Raw genomic sequence first — 22,517 nt, forward strand, 5'->3', positions numbered from 1 at the left:
ATTTATAGTATATATACTTCACAAATCTGTTTCTGGGATTCCATTGTTTCTCTCAGGTACTCTGTTCCCTTTCGAGTAAAGTCATGTAAACCTTGGAGTCCAAAAATTCTTCACAAACGGCTGATTGTCTCCTCTAACATTTTGATCTATGCTCCACATGTGCATCCTTCCACAATAGTCTCCAAGTTTTCCTCTTCTCATTTATCGACCCTCTTCCATCTACAGCATTATCGCAGACCTGAGTGTAGTATAGTTCTGATAATGAGGATTTCATCGCCTGATGAGAGTAGGGTAGTATAGGGTCACGACATGAGCCCAGTGGAGATGATTGAAGCCAGTCCCAGGAGAAATCAGCTCGTCTCTCAGGGTAGCTCTATTAGTTCAGGTTCTCCGTCGTGATATGTTTTCGTCGTCCCTGTCTTGTGCCGCAGTTCTCGCACCAGTTCATTAATCCTCTTGTAGGTTGCAGTCTGTCAATGAGAAAGACAAAAACTTCTTTTTGAATACTTTCTGTCCATATCATTTTGTCAAAATTAATGATAATATTGAAGGGTGTTTGTGACACTTTGTCTTAAATAGGACATCACTTGATAGCATTTTCCAGAATATCCTGTAGAACAGTGAACAACTTCAATTTGCACATGAAAAGCATGTTGTCTTGGTCAAATAAAAAGTTGGTATAAATAAAATCAGTGTTCAAAGTCATTAACTATTTGTACATGTATATTGACAACAGACCTCACAATATCAATGAAAACATGAACTTTGGGCAAGCATTTGAGGAAAGTTTTGAGCTTTGCTTGTAAAATCATTGTGAAGAAAGATTTTATTTTTTACTATAGAACTGACAAGTCTGAGTGAACGACATCTAGAGTGTTATCACAATTGATGTCTGTCATCACAAAATGTGCTTACCTTTTGGTTGAGGACCAGGAAAATGTCTGTAATGCTGACTACCTTGCCGTGTCTCTTGTTGGCATGGAAATATCGCTTGCCATTAATGATGCCATCTGTATCACCAACTGGAAGAAAGAACAGGCAAGTAAAATGTCTTAAAATCAAGATTTTAGATCCCTGCATCATCCTGAAAATAAGGCACATGGAGTCTCCTAATTCCATTGAAAGATATTTCAGAAACATCATTTTTTATATGGGAAGAAGACAGGCATATTACATCAAGATGATACGAAAAAATTTCTGTGGTGTTGAGCATTTCACCTAGAGCTTCAAAATTCTAGGCAGAGCTGTTCAACTATGCTCGATCTTATATGTATGTTCGAAGAAGAAGGATAGGGGAGAGGCTGAAAGAGGTAAACTAACCTGGCTCATCCAGTCGTAATCCCACTTTGATCCGATGGTCCACAGGCTCCTTGTCGATCTTGCCAACAAACTTCACGATGCCCGTCAGGAAATCACTTGGCTTCATAGCTAAACACACAAGAAAAAGACAAAGACACTTAAGTAATGCTGTGCATACTTCAATTGTTTGATGATACATTAGTTGATAGTTTTGGTGGTCAAAATTTATGGTTTAGTATTCTTAATCATTCTATAGATTTACCACTCACATTACACTACTACCAAAATCTCCAGTTTCCATATTATTTTGATTTCAGGAAATAAGTAATCAAGTAAGTGATGTATCAATACCTAGATGACAAATTTTCCAATGATAGATTGAAGATGTAGTACAACATCCACCTGTCTGTCAGCCAGAATCAAGGCAGTAAACCACTGTGAATTTAACCACGTATACATCTTAGCTGTAGTGTTTTGATATCATTGACCATAATATTCCAAGTTTCCTGAGACATTGAGTTTCCTCAACAGCTTGGCCATGTTAAGCTGTAATTGCAAGATATAGACCCAAAGAGTTTATTATGCTATCCCCACTTAAAGAATGTGAAAAAGAATGCAAAGTGAATATGGTTTACTTACATATGATTTTTGAGCCGCTTTTCTTCACCCTGACCCGGTCTCCAACATGAACAAATTGCGCCACCATGAAGTCGTCCTCGTAGAGCTTCGTACCCCTGGGTAAAGCTGACTTGTCGTGTCTGATGATTCGAGCCATGCTGGTCTTGGGCCGGACACGATGGTGGGATCTAGGGGACCCAGACCTCTTGTTCCGTGGAGAGTAGACACCGTCCGGCTCGTAGAGGTCTGGGACGGTCAGCATGTCGTCTTCGTGTCCGTCATTCTCCAGGAAACGCAGGAAATTCTTGTGGGAGGTGTCGATGGCGCGAGTGGCCGGCTGACGCTTTGGAGCTGAGGGGTGCTCTTCCTCATCGGAGCACTCTTCCAAGATGGACACAGCTGGCCCTGGGCTGACCTGAGGGAGTAGAGAAAATACAACATGAGTGATGATGAATCAAGATTGAACAGGATGGATGGAAAAAAAGTATCCCATACTTTTTCTGAAAGTAACACATAGCAATGGGGTATTTACAAAAGAAATCCATGCCATATTACTAGTAATAACTGTTACCATCAGAGTTTCCCTCTCTACCCCCTCCCCCAAGTTGTTATGTTAAAATTTTGTAATTTGCAGAGGTTGCATTGTACAGTGTATCTTGTTGCCCATGATTCCATAAATTTTCAGTGGTCAGAAGTTTATTCTGTCCAAGATATTAGCTATAATTTTAATGCAGGAGTAATGAAAACACAAGAAACCTTTTGAGTTGATATGAATTGCTTAGTCTCTTTTACTCTGGAAAGGAAAATTAGTCATGACTTCTCAAATTTCAACCACCTGTATAGAGCCCAGTGGAAGTGGTGCTGCTCTTTGGACCATGATATCTTACCTTTTTGTGGTGACCATTGGTCTGAATGCCTTGTGTCTTCTTCGGGTTTTGGTAGAGTGGACAAGAAGGGTCACTACAAGACCGTAGGGCACTGGGGAATACACAAATATACAGAAAGAGTGAATATGAACATTTTCATTAAATTAGTGTCAGACAGTGGCAAGAGAATTACAAATGTTGCTACGGGGTATAGAAGTTGACACTGATAGATCTATCATGAAGTAACTTCAAGACTGCCAAGCTCCCTACCAGCACCATAAAGTAGATCTTTAATGCAAAATTGAGAGAAAAAAAAAATGTGACTGAACAACTTTCAAAACTGTGTGCAGACTAATATCCCTTTTACTTCTTTTTCTAACATGTGCTGAAGATGCTTCCATCTTCTAAACTGTCAAATTCTGATAAAGCTGCTAGTCTTTCTGCTCTCACGGAAGTTCACTGCATAAGTGCACCTGACACTTCTAACTGCTATGTCACATTGGTATAGAGGTACATGTCAATAACCCAAAGCAATGTATGAAAGAACATTATCATCATGCACAATTATGTAGACAAATACGAGTAGCAAGAAAGACCACCTAGATATAGCAGTTTAAAGGTGAAAATCAGCAACCCAAGCTAGGACAAGAATATGGAGAAAAACTGGAAGGACAACAAAATCAACTGACATCATCATTAATACAACATGTACTCACAAATTGAGGGACTCTGTTGACTTCCTGTTCCCAGTGGCATTAGCCAGCTGCTGGCATTGCTTGATGACCAGGCGGTCTTTTCCTTCCAACAGCTTCTTCAGTGTCTCCACCTCACACTGAGCATGCTCCAACTCTGTTTCCATGGAAGCGAGACGGTCAATCTCATCCTCTAGTTGCTGATTGGAGGAGATGGAGAAGAAAATGTTTAGAATTAGTTTAAGAGAGAGAGAGATAGTAATAATTTCATGGTGTCCAAGCTGGTGCATCCTTCAGATTCATTGGCTACATGGCTGGCCCATCTTGGGTCCATATTCGGTCTGTTGAACAATTCAATGACTCATTAGCAAACATACATGCACAAACGACACACAATGTGCATGAGCAGTCCCTTTCTGAGTGGGAAATGCCAAGAGAAAACACATTTGGTTGGGATTTTGCTTGCATCCAGTTTTGGCACACTGAACATACAACAGCCACATAGAGCAAATAAAAAAGAACAGTGCATGATGATACACTGGTTGCAGGTGCCATGATTGAATAAGACTAGATTTGCTCAAATCAATTAAAAAGTTTCTTAGTTCATTGTGAAGATATAAGGCAACATTGTAACTTCTGGAATTATATTGTACGGCTTTGAAAAATGATAGGGCAAACACATGTATTAAAATGTGTAAGATTAATTGATTGAGTAGGACAAAAGGTTTCTACTGCTTACCTCCTCCTGCTACTGCTAACTATTGTGATGATTTAAAAAAATATCTGGATGCCACAGCAGCCGTCCATACCTTGATGGTGGTCTTGTTGTCTCGGAGGGTATACCGGGCATGGCTGAGCTGGGCCTTCTTCTCATCTAGGACACTTTGCACTGCATCCACCTTCTCATCCGTAACAGAGAGCTCCTTCTTTAGTGATGGTATCACACTTAATTCCTGCAGCACACAGGATATGAGAGTCATGTGATGTTGTCAAAGTTTTGTCTTCTTTTTTTTCTAAGTTTTAACCCCAATATTCTCCCTCTACCAATCTGCTTGCCAACTTTCCCATCCTCCACTAAGTGTCCATCTTCTGTCCTTTCTGCTATCAATCAGTGTACTTTGTATAGTCTTTTTCTGCTTTATTCATACAGCCACCTGTAGATAAGCTCATGCCATTCATCTACTGCTATTAGTTGCCACAGAGAACAATGAGTTAGTGTCCTGAACCCATTCCACCCCTGTGTTTCTTTTTGACTACTTCATTTCACTATTTACATCATGATATCTTTTGTCAATGAATCTATCTTTCAGGGATGTGAGAGTTCAGAGTTTAATCTGATATCATATTTTTATTCATTCATTATTTATTTTTTACGTTACCCAAAACCTACTTTTCCAATTTGGGCAATTGAATTTTTTTCAGACTTTTTCATAAGTTTCAGATTTTTCCTGATTTTTTTTTCTGCAAATACTCTCACACCCCTGTTCTTTCTACCTCCTCATTTGCTCATCAAATGTATATTTGCATTTTCCCATATCTACCTGATTACACATATATCTTTATTTCCTTCTGTTCAGCTCCTTATCCATTCATCCTCCAATCTTTTCATGAACTTTTATCATGCATTCTCTACTAGTAATCTCTCCTCAGATCTGTCTATCCACCCTTCTCTCCTTCACCTAATGCTATCTCAAATCATACCTTTTCCATCTGTTCATTCCTCCTGATTTCTACTCTCAGCTGCTGATGTAGATCGGCCACCTTGTCTTCCAACATTTCTCCTTTCTCCCTGGATTCAATCAGGGCCTTGTTCGTCTCATCCAGTTTTGCCTTCAGTTGCCGCATCTCAAAGTCCTTTTCTCTCACTGTCCCCCTTAAAACAGAAGCAAGCAAGAATATACTTGCAGGCTCACATTCATGCTATGCTACAGCGTAGAAGGTTATGAAGTTTATGAATAACATACATTTTTTGTATCTCCTGTAAGACAATTGTTTTTGGTTCTGCTGTTCCTCAACTGTTCCTCACCTTGGAGTTGTTTGCTTCAGAGTGAAGGTATTTTGATACTCTGTAATAGTACTAGTTATACCTTGCACACATTAAGACTATATTTCTCCTGAAGTCATCACAGATTACCACTAAATACAGATGAAAGAACAAACAATTTTTTGGGAGAAAACAAAAAAAATGTAGCATTACCATCAAAAACTGAAAGTTTCTTTGCAAACCAGAATACAGCAATCAGATAGTTTTAACCACTTGACATTTTTCCCCACTGCCCAGACTGAAAAAGTATGCAGTCGTTGAATTCTTCTTTCCCACCTAATTCCAACGGCCTCATTGGTTAGATGTGATGATGCCATGAAAATCTTCACTGACTAGGGAGTTTCTTCTTTCTGACTGTTTAAAAATCCTTTTTACATCAAAACTTACTGTGTAGATTTTAATATGTCTCTCAAGGATTCCAGATTCTGCTCTGCCTTGTCACCTTCAGCGGCTAAATATAAAAATATAATCATTTTTTGTCAGTACAAAGAGTGATATTCAACCTTATACACATTTTCTCATACTGCAGGAAGATTTGCTACAGTAGGCTACTTCACTTTGACTGGGATACAAGCATAAAAAAAAGACTTTCGAATAAGAAAATAACAGTGGTTAAAAAATAAGTGGTATATGGCTTGCATGTCCATACTAACGTTCATGAATGTAACATGAAATTTTCATATAGTAATCAGAAATCAAAACATTAACACATTTCATGTAACTCTATTTCTGACAATGTTTTTTTTTTAAATTAAAGTAACTTATTCGAAATCAAGTAATGAAACAGGAAATATATCAAAGTATATGTACTACATAGAAGCTTCATGAAAGAGTATACTGGTAAACAAATGACCACTCCATAATCCAAGTAGAACACATTGTTGAACTGAATGAAATATGTACATTTGTGTCCATTTTTCATAAAGTATCTCATGCAGAGATTTATGATAATGTGAAGAATATGCATGAGAAATTATATCAGTGTCTTTCTTACACATGGTTTCATAATAATACTGAAAATTTGATAGGAGACTTTTAAAGGGTGTGTACAGTTCTGGTCAAGGTGGAAATAAAGAGATCCTAATAAAAGGCGTGGCCTGTCGCCTTTTATTATTATCACTTTTTTTGATATCTCAGCCATTGGAAAATCAATTTTCATCAAATAAACGTTGAATCCTTCTTAAAATTACATGCTCTTTCATATTTCATAAGAGGTTTCTCATTATCTCACATAGGAATGTTCAAAACATGAATCCCCACCCCAACCAGTGCTGTACAGTCTCTTTAATATATCAGTGAATACCTCTTGCTTCAAGTCCCTGCATCTTTGTGTTCATCTTATCTCTCTCTCTCTCCATGGACTCTATCGTCTTGCCTCGCAGGTTATTCTGAACGAAAAAACATTCAAGAAAAATGCAATTCACATGACTCAGCACATAAGAAATTCATAACAAAAATTGTCATGTCCTACTCACAAAACATTATCTCTTTGGTTGCTCAAAGCTTGCATAAAAATCATGTGATAATGGTAATTCGTAATGATCATGAATAATGGTGCAAGATTTAGAAAGCTCTCTTAGATACTCCCTGTTGGTAGTTGTAGATATTGTTACTCAAACTTATGAAGTTTTTCCCATGAAGCAAAGGAGGTTAATTGCACTACAAAAATCACATAATGCCATCAATGACTCAGTTGGTTGCCTTATTTATGTAAATTTTTTGTGGGAGTTGACAGTAGTTGCTACATCTGAAATTGCACCAGACAGCAACTACATTTTGATAATAATAATAATAATATTATTATTATTATTATTATTATTATTATTATTATTATTAATAATAATAATAATAATAATAATAATAATGATAATAACAATAATAATAATAATAATAATAATAATAATAGTAATATTACTACTACTAGTACTACTACTACTTGCTACTAATAATAACAATAACTGTAATCCATCAAAAATGTTGCTGTGTTTCCATTTTTCCTTCTTAATCTTTGTTACAAATGGAATCACTTTCATCATGTGTATTTTAACACTCACCTCAGTTGTAGTCTTCTCCAAGGCTCTTGTCGTTTTTTCCAGAGCTTTGGCATTGCTGTTGTTTTCTCTGGATACTATACTTAGTTTTTCCTCCAGTTCCTGTAGAATATAGAACACAGCAATTAGAACATGATGTTTGGCAAAGAGAAAGCCAGTGAATAACTCATAAATCTATTGAACATTTAATTTCCAAAACATTTTAGGAACATAATAATATCTAAGTATCAAATTTATTCTAGTCTATTACTTGTGGCATACTTCTAATCATCTTGCTCAAATTCTTGATGACCAGACAGCACTGAAAATTTCCCTCTTTCAAAAGTACATTCAAATTAAGTTAAGAAGCCTGCTTAAATCTCCTGCGCATCTGGATGACTCCACATTAAATATCAATGTGACATGGTCATCATCCCAACAATCGGGTCTTGAACACTGAGCAACAGAAATCCTATGTGCTTGAAAATAAATATATGTGTGGCTCAATACTCTGATGTACCATTATTCATTAATTCATTTTTTTTTTTAACAACATGGCACTTCATTCTTAGAAGCAGCCTTTCTGCACAATGATAGCTACAAATGTACATCCTGTCGCATTATTATTTCTACGGATGAAGTGTCATATTGATCCATATGATCTGCTCCTAGTATCTGTGTTTCTGTCCTCTACAAATCACATGATTAATAACTGAGCCCAGGAATTCTCACCTGTCTCCATTTTTTCTCCTTCTCCAGCTCCTTCTTTGTCCTCTCCAAGTCATCAGCAGTTGTTGTTAGAAGCTCCATCTCAATTTCTCTGTGTATCACACACAAAAAAAAAAAACAGTGGAAGAGTATCACAATTAAAGAGAAGATACAGGCATAATCATTGAAATCATCACCGAGCATTTTATTAATGCAACATTACATTACACTTTTTAGTTGAGTGATAGAGAAACATGTAGAAACATGTAGGACCTCGTTCCTATACTATCTTTTCATCAAATCAAATCTACATTGTTTCTTGACCACAAAGTGATAACAAGAATAGTTACATATACTTCTATTACATGTGTGTATTTCATAGCAATTTATGCCAAGATATTTTGTAGATAATCGATGAACCTGTAAGTCCCATCTGTGCAATTACCTTTACAGCAAATAGAAAGAAGAAAAAAAATATATATGCAACTTTGTTACAAAGCATTATTACAAATACAATAGCAAATGAAAAACATACACACGGCAAGCAAACAGATATTATACATGCAAGTATTCATGCAATCTCTGTCCCATGTTTTGTTTTCCAATCTGCATCTTTCTACCATTTTGCCCTTCTTTTCACACCAAAAACCAGAGCCTGGTCTCACCAAGGAGCTTACACTAACCTGTCTACCAGTCTCTCTTGCTGCTGTGTGATGTACTTCTTGGGTGGGATGCGAGAAGACTCCCCAGTCTGTTTGTTGAACCAAAATGAGCCTACATTCCCAGTGTACAGGTGACACCAGTCATGCTGAGGAATATTGACATTAAATACCAAGTTAAAACTCAAGACAAGTACGGTATTATTGCACATCGATCACTTAGTACATATTCTTGCTTCAGAATCACAACACTCTATCTACTTACAAAAATGTATGGAATACTGCATTTCATTCTGCTTCTTAGGTGGTGATATGAATTTATATAAGCCTGTATGAAGGATGTTTATTACTGTTGTGAAGGATAATATATGTCACATACTCATTCTTAAATTGTTACATGAAATATGTCAAAGATTAACATTCATGCACTCAGAAGTCATACATAATGCCAACGATTTGATCTTTGCTAAAGAAATAAAAAAAAACACACACACAAAAATAGGACAACAGCTTACTTTCTATATTACAAGTATCAAAGTGTCACATAATTTACTAGTTCAGACTTATAGATAAGAAGCATATATGAACATTATTATCCACATATGTGATTATCACAGATTTGAGTGGGATAAGATGCAAAAATTAAACTTACAAAGTCAAATATAACTCAAAATTGACCAACAAGATAAAGATGAGAAACAGACAAAAAATATTGGTATGTTAAAACTCCTGACAGCTGCATGTCATGTCATGTCATGTACACACTGCTCCATTACCATACGACTGTGAAACAGAAGTGGCTGACAAACAACACAAATGCACATGGACAAACAACTGCCGAGGGACTGTCAACTCACGCAATCTATTCCCATACTCATGTAGAGTTACCACAGAAAACTTTGCACCTTACCCAGTACATTAATGTGACAGCTAGGCATCACAGATTATATAATACTCAATGTTACATAGTGATGAAATTATGACACAAAATTATGAGGCGATTACCTGCTATTAAAGATAAGCTCCTTATTCGCTGTAATTTGAGTCAGGCCTGTGATACTCAACACACACGAGCTATTCCTCCTAAGTCCCTTTCATAGAGCTTTCAGGTAATCGACAATACTGATCCCCCTCAACGCAAGGACACACCACCCTTAGCAACCACTATGGTCTTGTCACACAGCCTCAAATGATTAGAATCTTGTAATAAGCCAAACAAAAGTTACTCAAAGTACATTAGCAAAACATTGAAATTCACTTTAACATTAACCTTATATTTGTATGCACGATTGGCATACATAGGGTCGTAGTTGTTTGTTTGTTAGGCAAGATATTTTAGTTTCGTTTCAAAGATTGGCATATCAAAGAAAAGAAAGGGCTGAATGCAGAGACTAAGTGGAGAGGGAAGGTCCCTATTGTTAGCCTTTGAGGAGCACTAACCATAGCTTCTTTTATTTACATGACAATAGAAGCACTTCAAAGGGAGATAAAGCTGGCTGTCACAATAGTCTAAAGTCCGTTTACAGATCGAAAGCCAAAATAGGAATCAAGGTTTCATTATACTGAGGTTAGAGAGCTCCTCGGTAAGAGGGGATAAGATTTCTCAGGGAGGATTTCATCATCCGTGGATTGCTATTGAATTCCAGCTCTCCTCTTAACACCTATAAAGCCTTACACATATAAAATCCTACTATCCATATAATCTTCTCCTGTAACCATACCGACAGGTCTCTCCGGTGTACAGATATAAATACCCTGCCTTCCTCGGCTCTCTTCCCTCATACACTTGTTATCTTCGCCAAGGAGAGGTTATGTTTTTATCTTTATTGGTTTGTCTGTATGTATGTTTCTTTGTTTGCAAACGAAGTCATAAAGTTATTATCATATGGATGGAAATTTTCAGGAAAGGTTGATCATGACACGAGGAACAGGTGATTAAATTTTGGTAGTGATTAGGATCTCTGTCTTGTATCCATGTTTTATTTGTTTGGGGTTTTTTTTGTGGGGGATTTTTGATCCAACAATCAAACAATTTTTGTATAATTGGGGAATCATGTCTGCAAAGGAGGAAATATAACACACATCAGTGCACTGATCGGGAGCATGAGGTGCAGCAGGAAGCTAAACTAGATTCACTAGGAATGATTCTTTAACATTCCAAGAAATACGACCATCTCTAGCACATAGGTGGAAATGAGCTGCTTGGCGGAGGTCTGCACTCTCGGAGTGCTTTTCTGTATACTTTTATCATGTTACCTCTTGTTGACAATCAACATTACATGTGTAACACACCTACAATTACTATTCTAACACAGTTATCTTTCTGATAATTGCTAAAATTGTAAGCTGTTACACAATTTCACAACATTTTCATAAACTCTTCAAGGACTTTTTGACTGTATAAAATGCTTATAGTGTCAACTCTAAGTCTTTTTTGTGACTTCACGACAAAATCATTTAACCCAGTTCTTTTGCTATGTCAAGCAAAATGTACACAGATGAACTCTAACAAAATGTTCAAGCAAAATGTACACAGATAAACTCTAACTAAATGTTTGACATTTTTTACAAATATGTTACTGATCTGAAAACCTCATGTATCACAAACTTGATGGGATGCTTAAGGGCTTTTTGAAAACAAATCAGCACATGGGGTTAACTCAGTCACAACCATCTGCAAGTTGTTGGCATACAATGTCAGAGATATTTTCAGCTGGTGGGATTGATAGGATTATAAAACTGTCAACAGCTGAGGGTCCCTTTTCACACAAACCACGCAGACAAGGTAAATATTACAGAATTAACAGCAATCGGGGAAGAGACTCAGAATTTGAAAGGAGACTTACTGGATTTGGATCTCGAGCCCTGAACACTGTCAGAATCAATCTCTTGGCCATTGGCACGAAGAATTGGTAAGGCATCTTGATCAGCCTACCAGCTTCACTGTAAATAGAAGACAATGCATATATATATATATATATATATATATATATATACATATTATATATATATATATATGTATATATATATATATATATATACATGTATATATATGTACATATATACATATATATATATATATATATATATATATATATATATATATGTGTGTGTGTGTGTGTGTGTGTGTGTGTGTGTGTGCATATATGATAGAAGAAAACTCAAGAAATGAATCATCCTGTAAATCCAACAGTTTATCAAATGATTGACAAAGGGCTTGGAGCCCGAAAATGTGTGTGTTTCAAGTAAACTGTTGCTATTGACAGCATGATTGTACACTTCTTGAGTTCTGTTATATCTTTGATATTACTATACCAACACGTGGACTACGAATTACTTAACATACATATATACATGCATATTTTTTTTTCTCTCTCTCTCTGTTGGTCATTGTTCCCATGCATATAGCTTCAAGACTTTCCATTCTTTTTGAAAAGTTACACCTACATTAAACAGGTATCGGAGAGTTTATCATTTCTTTCTTTAAGCTATGCATTAATTCCTCTATACATACATTATATCTATTCTCCATATATGATTGCATTTGGAATGATGACATAAAATCAGAGAATTCCAAGCAATGTTAGCTGTGTTCATCTCTTATCAGGAAGGAACATATTAGTGAATATAACTGATAGCTATTGATTGCATTAATTTAATCTCAGAACTCACTTGGCAAAGTGGGTGGCAATCTGACCCAAATCTTGCTCTGTCAGCTGCAAGCCAAAGTCTGAAGATATAATAATCTGCAAAGAGAATACTAAACTCAATTAATTGTTTACAAATATACTAATAACTTTATGTCAAAATCTTATGTTATACATGAATAGATACAATGCCAGTTCTAGAAACTCAACAATAAACACCTTGTAGCATTCACACTTCAATCTCAAATTATTATGAAATTATTTGTGGATATTCATGCAAGGAGAGTGAGTAATGACAAGTTACAAATGATTCTCACATCAGAACAGGTCACTTGCACTTAATTATGTAAATTATCAATCATTTTTAAGTTGTTCAGTTCTTTGGAGATCTTGACATTACTACTTATATAACTTTTTGTCCATTAATTAACTATGATACCTAAAACTTGATTGTTGTGACATAATAATTATTTTACTAAATAAGCACTCTCTCTCTCTCTCTCTCTCTCTCTTCTTTAACACCTATTTATATTATACTATCTCCATATTTGATTGTACAGAAATCTAGTTTAGATATTCATGGATATAATTTGCAGTGATCAGTATGTGACCTACTTGTATAGAGTCACAATAAATCAAACAAACATAATAAAAATCAATGTTGGTTGGATGGATCGATTGATGTTTATTCATACCCGTAGGAAGTCATTGATATTAATCTTGCCATCATTGTTCATATCAGCGACCTCAAAGAGATCAATCAGGGATCTCTCAAAGAGATCTGGCTCCCTGAAATGCCAAGCATCGAAATCCAGTGGTCGCGTGTCCCTATTTAGGAGAGGAAAAAAGCAAATAAAACTTATTGCCCAACAGTGTTTGCTGCTGTAATTACAAGGAATGATTAACACAAAGATAAGAAATTGTATGCAACTTTTCAGTGCATGTGAAATGAGATGTAAAGCTATCATTCATCATTATTGATTTGCTTTCAACAAATTACAATAAGGTGATCAATTGAGGGAGAGGGCTACCCGTGCCCACTCGTGATCAGTAAGGAGAGAATGGAATGATTTATAATCAAACGCTCGGCACTGCCCTGTGCAGCTAATCAATTCCTAGTGTGTTTGTTCAACAGTGACTATTCAAGGAGGGGAAAATGCATGATGCTTCATAATTGTGACACAGTATGCTCTTCCTGACCTTGTCTGACTTTGATGCATAATGAGCAATCATCGATTTGTCAAAAACTGAAGAAAAAAAAGCTAGAAAGGAATTAAAAAAAAAACAGGTTGCACCTCAACATCTTCTTGAACAAAGAGAAAAGCGACAAGATAATGATACAATGAGTTTTTGATGGTAAGATGCAGCGCAAATCAATACTTTAAGTTTAGGAATATATATTTTCCATATTGGTATGCCCAAAATGGTATCACAGGATTACTAATGGTGCTTTGTTTTGTGAGAGATTTGTTGGTCAGCGGAGCCAATGTCTGTATGCTTTAAGGTTTGAAATAATGTTTCATTAAGTGTTGATTAAATAACTAACCTTGTTTCTCCTGTTTCCTTGTTGAAGTAGAAAACTCCATTCTTTAACCCTTTATCTAGCACTACCCAGTGGTTCTGGAAGTGACAGAAATGAAGGTGAACTTCAACACACACCATGATAATACAATTTACAGAATACAATGTGTAAATACACAAGTAACAGAAGGCATGGAAGGCATGCTGAGACTGGGACAATCACAATGCCTCCGTATATATAAAAGCATATAATTTTCTGCTGATCAGCACAGTAAGTTCACTGAGATCATAATATCGATATTGGAGCAGAAGCACATTAAAAGATTTAAATCATGACGACTTACAGTAGAAAGGAATGGCATGGTTTCAATAAATAGGCTGCATGTACAAATTTCTATGAGGCTATGCAGAAAGAGATGACTTTAAAAACAAACTTGGTGTACCTTCGTGTGTATACATGCCACTTAAATCTTTTCTCTAGCATGCTAACTGGGATGGTGCTCCACACTCAGTCATGAAAATATTTTATGTGGGAATGAAATAGCTTTCCAAGCAATTTGCTTTTCATTTCAATTTCTGGAGGGAGCCAGGGAATACACAAAGTAAGCTTACTGAGTGATCTACAAAATGGACACGATATTCATAACATACAATGCCACCTGCACTCGTTTACATGCACCTTCTTTTGAATAATTGTACAAACAGTATGGAAACATTACATCACTCTGGTTAGCATGTCTCATACTTATACAAAGAGGAGTTTAATAAACCATCTGTAAAAATCATTGACTAATTAACTGAAAAGGTGCTGAAGGGACACTCAGATATTTTTTTTCCTCGAAATATTTGTGTAGACGGTTATTTTTCAAAGCTTTGATTAGATTCTGATGGTGATTAGAATGGTACTTGTGATGATACTAGATTAATTGATATATTACAAATAGCTTAACTAAAGTTAACAAATTATGAAAAGAGTACTTTTTCAAGATTCTTAGTGCCATTTTAGGAAACATCAAGCTTTCGCTCATAATTCTCACGGTTTAAGTACACTGAAAATTGATCAAAACATATGAATTTATATTCATGTTATATGGAGAGATTATATTCATAGTAGATCGCTGTGCGCTACTATATCACCATAGCTAGAAGAGAAAAAAATGATATAAATGAATTTTCCCGATATTAATGAATTCTCAACAAAATATACAAGAACAAAAGCAAAGAAACAAAACATGATTCCCCCCCCCCCCATTAAAATAAAAAGGAAAGAAAGAAAAGTTTCAGCTGATTTAGAGAGATGCAGTGGTCTTTAGGGAATTCTTGAACTCACTTCCGAGTTGGAATCCTTCTTGTTGAAGAAAAATTTTAAGAGATGGATCGCAAAGGGAAAGAACTCATCAAAGGTCATCGGACAGTTCTGCATTGCAAAGGAAAGAGAGACAAAACTTAGTAAAGAATGATATATATAAATATGAAATAAACTATCAAAGGTAATTTGACTGCTTCCTGCAAAAGATGAAATCATAATATGAAAGCTTCAGGCACAGGGTGTATCAAACTGAAACAGATTTAGGAATGTATGTGATATAAACTTTTTTTCTAAACTACTTTAATTCACGTTTATTCTTTTTCCCCTTCCGGTATCATTTTTCGTCAAAGGTCTGCACATGTCAGGGTCAATGTTAACAATAGTGTTCATAGCTCAGTGAGTATAATCTTTAATAAGCCCAAAATTTTTATCTTATATCTCAAATATATAAATTCAAGAAGACATATTACATACTAGTGTTATATAGGCATGGTATACAAGGTCAATCACTTTCTATTGTCAGAGAGTAATGTATACTTATTTCCGCGTTTGTAGTTTCTACCAAAGAACACGTGACTTGTAACTATAACTAATCTTTGTAAATTTGTTTTAATTCCTATTATCCATCAACCCATACATAAACACACGCACACACACACACACCCACTCATATTGTTTATACATACTGTGGTGTATCAGTGACAGCGATTAATTTTATGTGTCCATTCCCTCGCTTCATCAGCGTCATTACAAATGGTTTCCATGCCAACGGGAAGCTAATTTCCCATAAACAAATTAGTAGAGGAGCTTTGGCAATGAGCCGCCCAACGAAAGGCCACAGGAACTCAGGTGGTAGAGATACATATTGTATATTCATTTGTTATTAACAAGATGGAGGGATCCTACCTTGATGTTGTCTCTACCATGACAGACATCAATCATTAACTTCCTAACGTCCTCCTTGGAGAGCTGGAGGTCCAGACGAGGGGAGTTCATGATCTAAAAAGGAGAACAACAAACACTATCGGATGTATTATCTACAACATCATTAAACGCACTCTTTGTGTACTATATGTTCATAATTTCAATATTGTGGATCATGAAGTACATAGAGAGGCTCCTAGCTCTGGTGTGCACCACCAGATGAAGCTTTACCCAGCTTATGTAGAGTCTGAGTGCTTGCATCATTCAACGCTTACCTATGATAATAATGCTTGCCTAATAATATGAAAAGTGTGTGTCATTGTCTATGTAACTTATTGTGAAAACAATGATGGATTATGGATTGGTGACAATTTAAACTAATACCTGGCAGGGAGTCAAAAGTGCGGTTCACAAGGAAAGCCCTCATCACTTACACAAAATGGTGATATAATTTGCAAATTATTCAGAATTAATTGATTTTCAATATCCATTCTACTACATTCCAGGAATAATGCAGCAATCTAGGATTTTTGTTACAAGCACTCAAATATTCAAATAATGGCAGTAGTTCTATTCTATTCTATTCTATTCTTTCTTTCTTTCTTTTTTATCTTGATCGTAGGTAACAGCAGTAATATGAAGTAAAGAACACTAGAATATAATGACCATGGTTATACAAAGCAAAAAGGAAGGCTGACAGGTTGAATAGAAATAACGCTTCGGCCTGAATCTCTGGTTTGCTTTAATGTTGAGTTTTTCACTGGTTGTATTTTTTTTCTTTTTTTTTTTTGGTATGTTTGTCTAAAAGACAGTTGTTCATAATGATACCAGCAAATAATTCCAGAATCATTACCATTATCATATGAAGATAGAATTGACAGGAAATACATGACTGAAATACATGTCCACACACACCTACGTAGAGGAAACGAGAGGAATCAGGTATAAGAAATGATACTAATAAAGAAATAAACCTGGAAAGTGAATAATCTTACTATTCCAAATTCCTTTCGGTTGAGCTTGCCATCATTGTCCCTGTCGGCAGTCCTAAAAATAGTCCAGGCAAGCTGTTTGTCAGGCTCATTGAACTGGGTGCACTTAAACCGCCGAGCACGACGCTTCTTTCTCTATACATAGGAAGGTATGTGAGAGAACACAAAATATAACATTATTGGATTGCAAATTTCAAACACAACAAGTACTCTCAATAAAGACCCTCTGCTTCAAAATACTGTGGATTCTCTTATTCTTAAAATTTCTTTAAAGATGTTCATACCCTCTCAGGAATTAATATTTTATGGGGAGGAGGATAGAGCATAGAAAATTTTTAAAAAGAACTGCTTGTCACAATGGCTTACTGGCGTATAGAATTAATTCTTTCAAATTTTGACAAATTAACCCACAAGCCAGCTGTACATACATGTACATTCACACTTGTTCAAAAGGGCCATCTTCCTCTTTGTTTTGACAAAAAAAAAAGTTTTACAAGAAATAAAAGCAAACCCTGCTGCACTCTTGTTGAAATTTATCATGATTTCAGCTTATGGTAAACTAATCTTATAAGTCGGGTTCTTGGTTTAAAGATCAGTCTCTATATGACATCTTTTATTTTTTTTTCGTTCAACTTACTTTCCGAAGACTTATTATTGAACAGAATGTCAACATTCAGGAATTACCTGATATTGCAAAACACATATCCTTATTGTTATTCCAACACATGTAAAGGAAATCTGCGCCTTGAGGTGTTGTTTCTTCTCATTTTTAGGATCCAATTTTGAAGGTATATTTATTAAGAATGCATGTCACGATGACTGTGTCTTTACATACTGGGGAAAAATCCTACAAATACTTCAGACTTTTTTTCACTTTTTGCTAGCACATTGAAATGATGACTATAACTATTTGAAAAGGCTCCTCTTTCCGGTAATGTACCACCACCATCATCATCACTGCCAAATCGTCATCACCAATACCACCACCATTTTTCCATAATGTCAACGCTGTTGTTATTAAACCACCACCAAATTCCTGATATCAACACCAAAATCGCCAATACCACCACTGATATTCTTTGATATCAGTGTTAATACTACCATTTTCTAACACAAATCAATATGATTATCACCAATATTTATATATACGACCATTAATGCAACTGCCAATACCATTGTCAGCCATACCGCTGCCATCATGCTAACCATCTACACCGTTTTAATCTATATTGTAAACATTATCACTTCCACCACCATTGCCATCACCTTTCGATAAATTTGCTACAAAAATGTAGGGATCTATACCCCTAAAAAGCTTTGAGTAAATTAGGAAGTCACTTCAATTCTCACCAACGACCAAACCAGTTTCAACGTTCTGGGTATAGAGTGCAATTAACAAAAGGAGTTAATTGCAAGGCACCATAAAAGCATCACACAGGCTGATGCATTTAATAATTATGATAATGGTTTCTTCTAATAAATCCATTGATCATTGGTTTTACACCTAAATGGATCCCCATATCCTTCCATTGTCATTAGCCTAGTGACATGCAATATGACTTCGGCAATTATCTCTGCTTGTCACAGTCAGTAATCTTAACAAACCCCTGCACAATATGAACTTATGATATAATAATATTTGGTCAAGTCATTGGTGTTTGTTTGGATTACCAGTATTCAGTCAAAGGCAGTTGCATTTTGCTTATTCAAATGTATCATTTCAAAATTTGACTTCTTGTCAGATCCCTAGCTTCAGGTTTATCTATTTTACTTCAAGTTATTTCAGTTAAGAGAAAATACTTTTATATCTGAGATTGGATCTGCAAACTAAGTTAATTATTTTACAGTTTGGGGATTTGTTATGTGACAAGAAGTGATCAATTACAGGCCAAAATCACGTCATTCTTCTCTCATTAAGCTGACAGTCTACATTGACTGTGTATTTCCATTGCAAGCACATGAAGTGTTTGAAACAAAGTTCCTGCGCATTAATAAATAGCAACATGTAAATCATGCATCCAAGAGTAGGACAAAACATTGGCCATCAGCAGCAACTTATCGATAGAAATTCATAAGTAATGGCTGAACAATCTTGAAAAATGCTAAGTAACAGTTTCCCACTATACATGTATATGCATATCAGACACTGTGATACATAAACAGAACTAAGTGATGCTAAGTAAAATAGAGGAAGATGATTCATAAGCGTATAATTTGAAATATGACCAGAAATGATCAAAAGATGACTGTATCAAAGCAAAAAAACAAAAGCAAAAACCAACCAACCAACCAACCAACCAACCAAACAAACAAACACTGAAGAATATTTTGACATGCTGCAAGTTACAGAAATGATTTTCTATACAAAGATATGGTTTGAGATTGCCTAATACCTTCAACAACTGCGTGGACAATACATCCGTGAAATATGAAATAAGCTCCAGAGTGTGCATACATGTACATTAACGAAATCCTGTGCATATGTCATGTAAAAGATGTGCAGAATTAATAGATGTGCCTTACTGTTACACAAAGGAAACAGAGCTTATCTATCAGTGTTGTGTAGAGTGCTGCAACACAGGCGACTCCCGTTATAACAAAGTCCTTGGGAGGGACAGTTTTCTTTCATTACATCAATATTTTGTTCTAGCCGAACAAATTAAGTACGTGTAAAGACATGTAAATAATGATTTTTTGGACCTGAATGTTTGCTTCGTTGTAAAGAAAGTTTGTTATGACAGTGTTTGTTATAATGGGAGTGCTCTGTCTGTATACATTCCAGATTGTGAGTGCATTATCAACCTAACCTCTCCAAACACTTTTAAAGAGGAAATCGACCCAAAAAATGAATAAACTTCAAAAGAAAAAAATAAATATATTCCCCACAGAATGATGTGAAAATATTTAAAAAAAAGAAATCGGAGAAGAGATAAGGAAGATATGACATTTTGAAATTTCAGACTTCTTTTTCTTTGAAAACATTTCTTGACCAGTCCTCATGAATATTCAAATGAGCGAGTGAATGATATCATACCCTCACAATAATAATATAAAGTATAATATAGTGTATGTTATGTATGAAATTCGGCGAAAATGCCATTATTAGCTAATACAAGTGAAAACATGTTCTCATACCAGGATAAATCAGAGTTAATATTTGTTCTCTTTTATTTTGGGTGGTTTTAAGGCAAGTTTTATATCTGTCATTTTTGTATGTGAAATGAATAAGAAATTGTAAGAGCGTGGCATCGTCAACTCCCTGAATTGAATATTCGTATGTACTGGTCAAAAAGTATTTTCTACAAAAATTGAAATTTCAAAATGTCATATCTTCCTTATTTCATATCAGATTTTCGTCATTTTTGTGTCGTTTTTTAAGTGATTTTTTCTTTTGAAGTGAATTTAGTTTTGGGGTGGGTTTCCTCTTTAAATTATTAGGATACCATGGAATAAAATCATATCTGTGCAACTCAAGGAGAAAAGACTATTACACCAGAGTCACTATAAAAAATGATAATATTACGACTGTTTTAGGTACAAACCCGCTTCTTGGGCTATGTGATGCATTAATCCACGGAAGAAGAAACCAGTCACAAATATAAATGTATTTAAAAATCTCAGGTCAGCTTTTGAGTTTCACAAACACAGAACATTCAGAATCAATAAATGTTAAAAGTTAGAAATGTAACAATTAAAGTCAGTAATATTACGCTGTCAACATGATCATGGAGAACAAATGGATTAAATCACAACAACAAATGCATTGAAATAATGTATAATGACAGCAGACACAAACAAATATTTAAGTCAAACACACTTTAGATTATAAGTAATCATGGTATTGTCGCAAAGTACTGTGCCTATATTGTCTAACATGACGTTCCATCATTCCGTCGCACATTATATCCTGTAGTGCTAGTCAACACGATGAATGATATGTTATCATATACTTGTATCATCACTGCAAACAATGACGTTAGAGCACAGATCAAGGTCACTGTGTTTAAATTATCATAGCTGACATAGTATGCGCCTGAGGCACAATTCACAATGTTCACAAAGGTGTTTTTTCTATGTTATATAGTTGCTGCAATCACAGAGTTAAGTCCTTACTCAACACCATTTTAGTATAATCCTTTACTTTATTATTTAAATTTTGCTACTTTGTGCTGATTCTCATTCTTTAAGTCAAAAGACAATGCACAGAAATGGTTAGTCTTACAGATGGTTAGAGATTTCGGACGGATGTATAAATATAAATACTAAGAATGAACTTTGAACTCTTGACTGACCTCTCCAAACTCATCCAATTCTTCATCATCCACCTCCACTAAGTCCTTGATGGGTGGGAGTTCCCCAAATGGGTCCACCAACCTCCTCTTCCGCACCTTCTTGGGAATCTCAGCCTGGGGATCCCCCTGAGGGTCACCTGACAGCTGTGGGTCATGTGACCTGGGTCTTACAGTGGGGATATTGCCCCCTTCGTCCCCAGATGTAACATACCCTGCTGTGTCCCCTCCAATGTCTGCATCAGTCTCACCACCTGCTGTATGAAACAAAAATGAAACTTTAGTTGTAGAGAATCTGGCGTAAGATATAGGTTTTCATGATATGGTATATTTTAATTTCTTGAAACCAGATGCACTGTTCGTTTCAAAAGGGTGGCAAGTTATGTATGAATTATGGAAGAATTAACTGGTATATTTGGTTTATACTTGAGGCAACCATGACAACTTCGAATTTTCATCATCTTTGGCAATGTTTGGGGAGAATTATAGATGTGATTATAAGTCAGTTATATATATTTCAATCTGCTCTACATTTTGTGTGTGATATGACTGTGTTGCAACATACAAAATATACTAACGTGTATGTCGTTATAAAGAGACACACAACTGTTAAGGGTTAATTATATACTACAGTGTATACATAGCATGAGAATCTATGTAAGGGTAACATAGACATTTGAAGAATCCAAAAGCAGAAATCAAGCACATAATTACCTTCATCTTCACCATGTTCATCTTCCTCCAGTATCATGTGTAACAGGTTCTCCCCTCCAATGGCTTCCTCTCCCCCCTCAGGCACAAATTGGTCCATCATCCAATCAAAACGTCCGTCATCAGTTTGGGGCTGACCCATTCCTTGGTGGGGATTGTCACCACCAGGCAAACCCTGAGGGGCAGATTTAGTTCCTTGTCTTGACAT

The 22,517-nt window shown here is 35.7% G+C and overlaps 1 protein-coding gene across 1 annotated transcript; it reads right to left on the reverse strand.

Moving 5' to 3' along the window:
• Positions 1-282: 282 nt before the first annotated feature.
• LOC139744920 (uncharacterized) lies at positions 283-22,517 on the reverse strand. Its single transcript, XM_071655335.1, has 23 exons — positions 22,313-22,517; positions 21,602-21,852; positions 20,852-20,863; positions 17,313-17,444; positions 16,300-16,392; positions 15,415-15,501; positions 14,110-14,183; positions 13,259-13,391; positions 12,589-12,662; positions 11,763-11,859; positions 8,941-9,065; positions 8,282-8,369; positions 7,574-7,672; positions 6,823-6,907; positions 5,907-5,970; positions 5,177-5,348; positions 4,285-4,428; positions 3,500-3,675; positions 2,792-2,895; positions 1,939-2,322; positions 1,321-1,428; positions 916-1,022; positions 283-470 (listed from the first exon to the last, which is right to left on the reverse strand). The coding sequence occupies exons 1-23, from the start codon at positions 22,515-22,517 to the stop codon at positions 363-365; spliced, it is 2,922 nt and encodes a 973-aa protein (XP_071511436.1). The 3' UTR covers positions 283-362.

The sequence above is a fragment of the Diadema antillarum genome, unplaced genomic scaffold (assembly GCF_040938485.1).
Source record: "Diadema antillarum isolate AM-2024a unplaced genomic scaffold, OU_Dant_1.0 seq00001221_RagTag, whole genome shotgun sequence".
NCBI classification, from domain to species: domain Eukaryota; kingdom Metazoa; phylum Echinodermata; class Echinoidea; order Diadematoida; family Diadematidae; genus Diadema; species Diadema antillarum.

Bases quoted from the DNA above. Each gene is read 5' to 3' on its own strand.
- LOC139744920 (XM_071655335.1), bottom strand. From the start codon at position 22,517: ATGTCAAGACAAGGAACTAAATCTGCCCCTCAGGGTTTGCCTGGTGGT. The intron at 16,393-17,312 runs GTAAGATTATTC...TCTCCTTTTTAG, and splicing joins ACCGAAAGGAATTTGGAATA to ATCATGAACTCCCCTCGTCT. The intron at 12,663-13,258 runs GTATGAATAAAC...TTCTCTTTGCAG, and splicing joins ATATCAATGACTTCCTACGG to ATTATTATATCTTCAGACTT.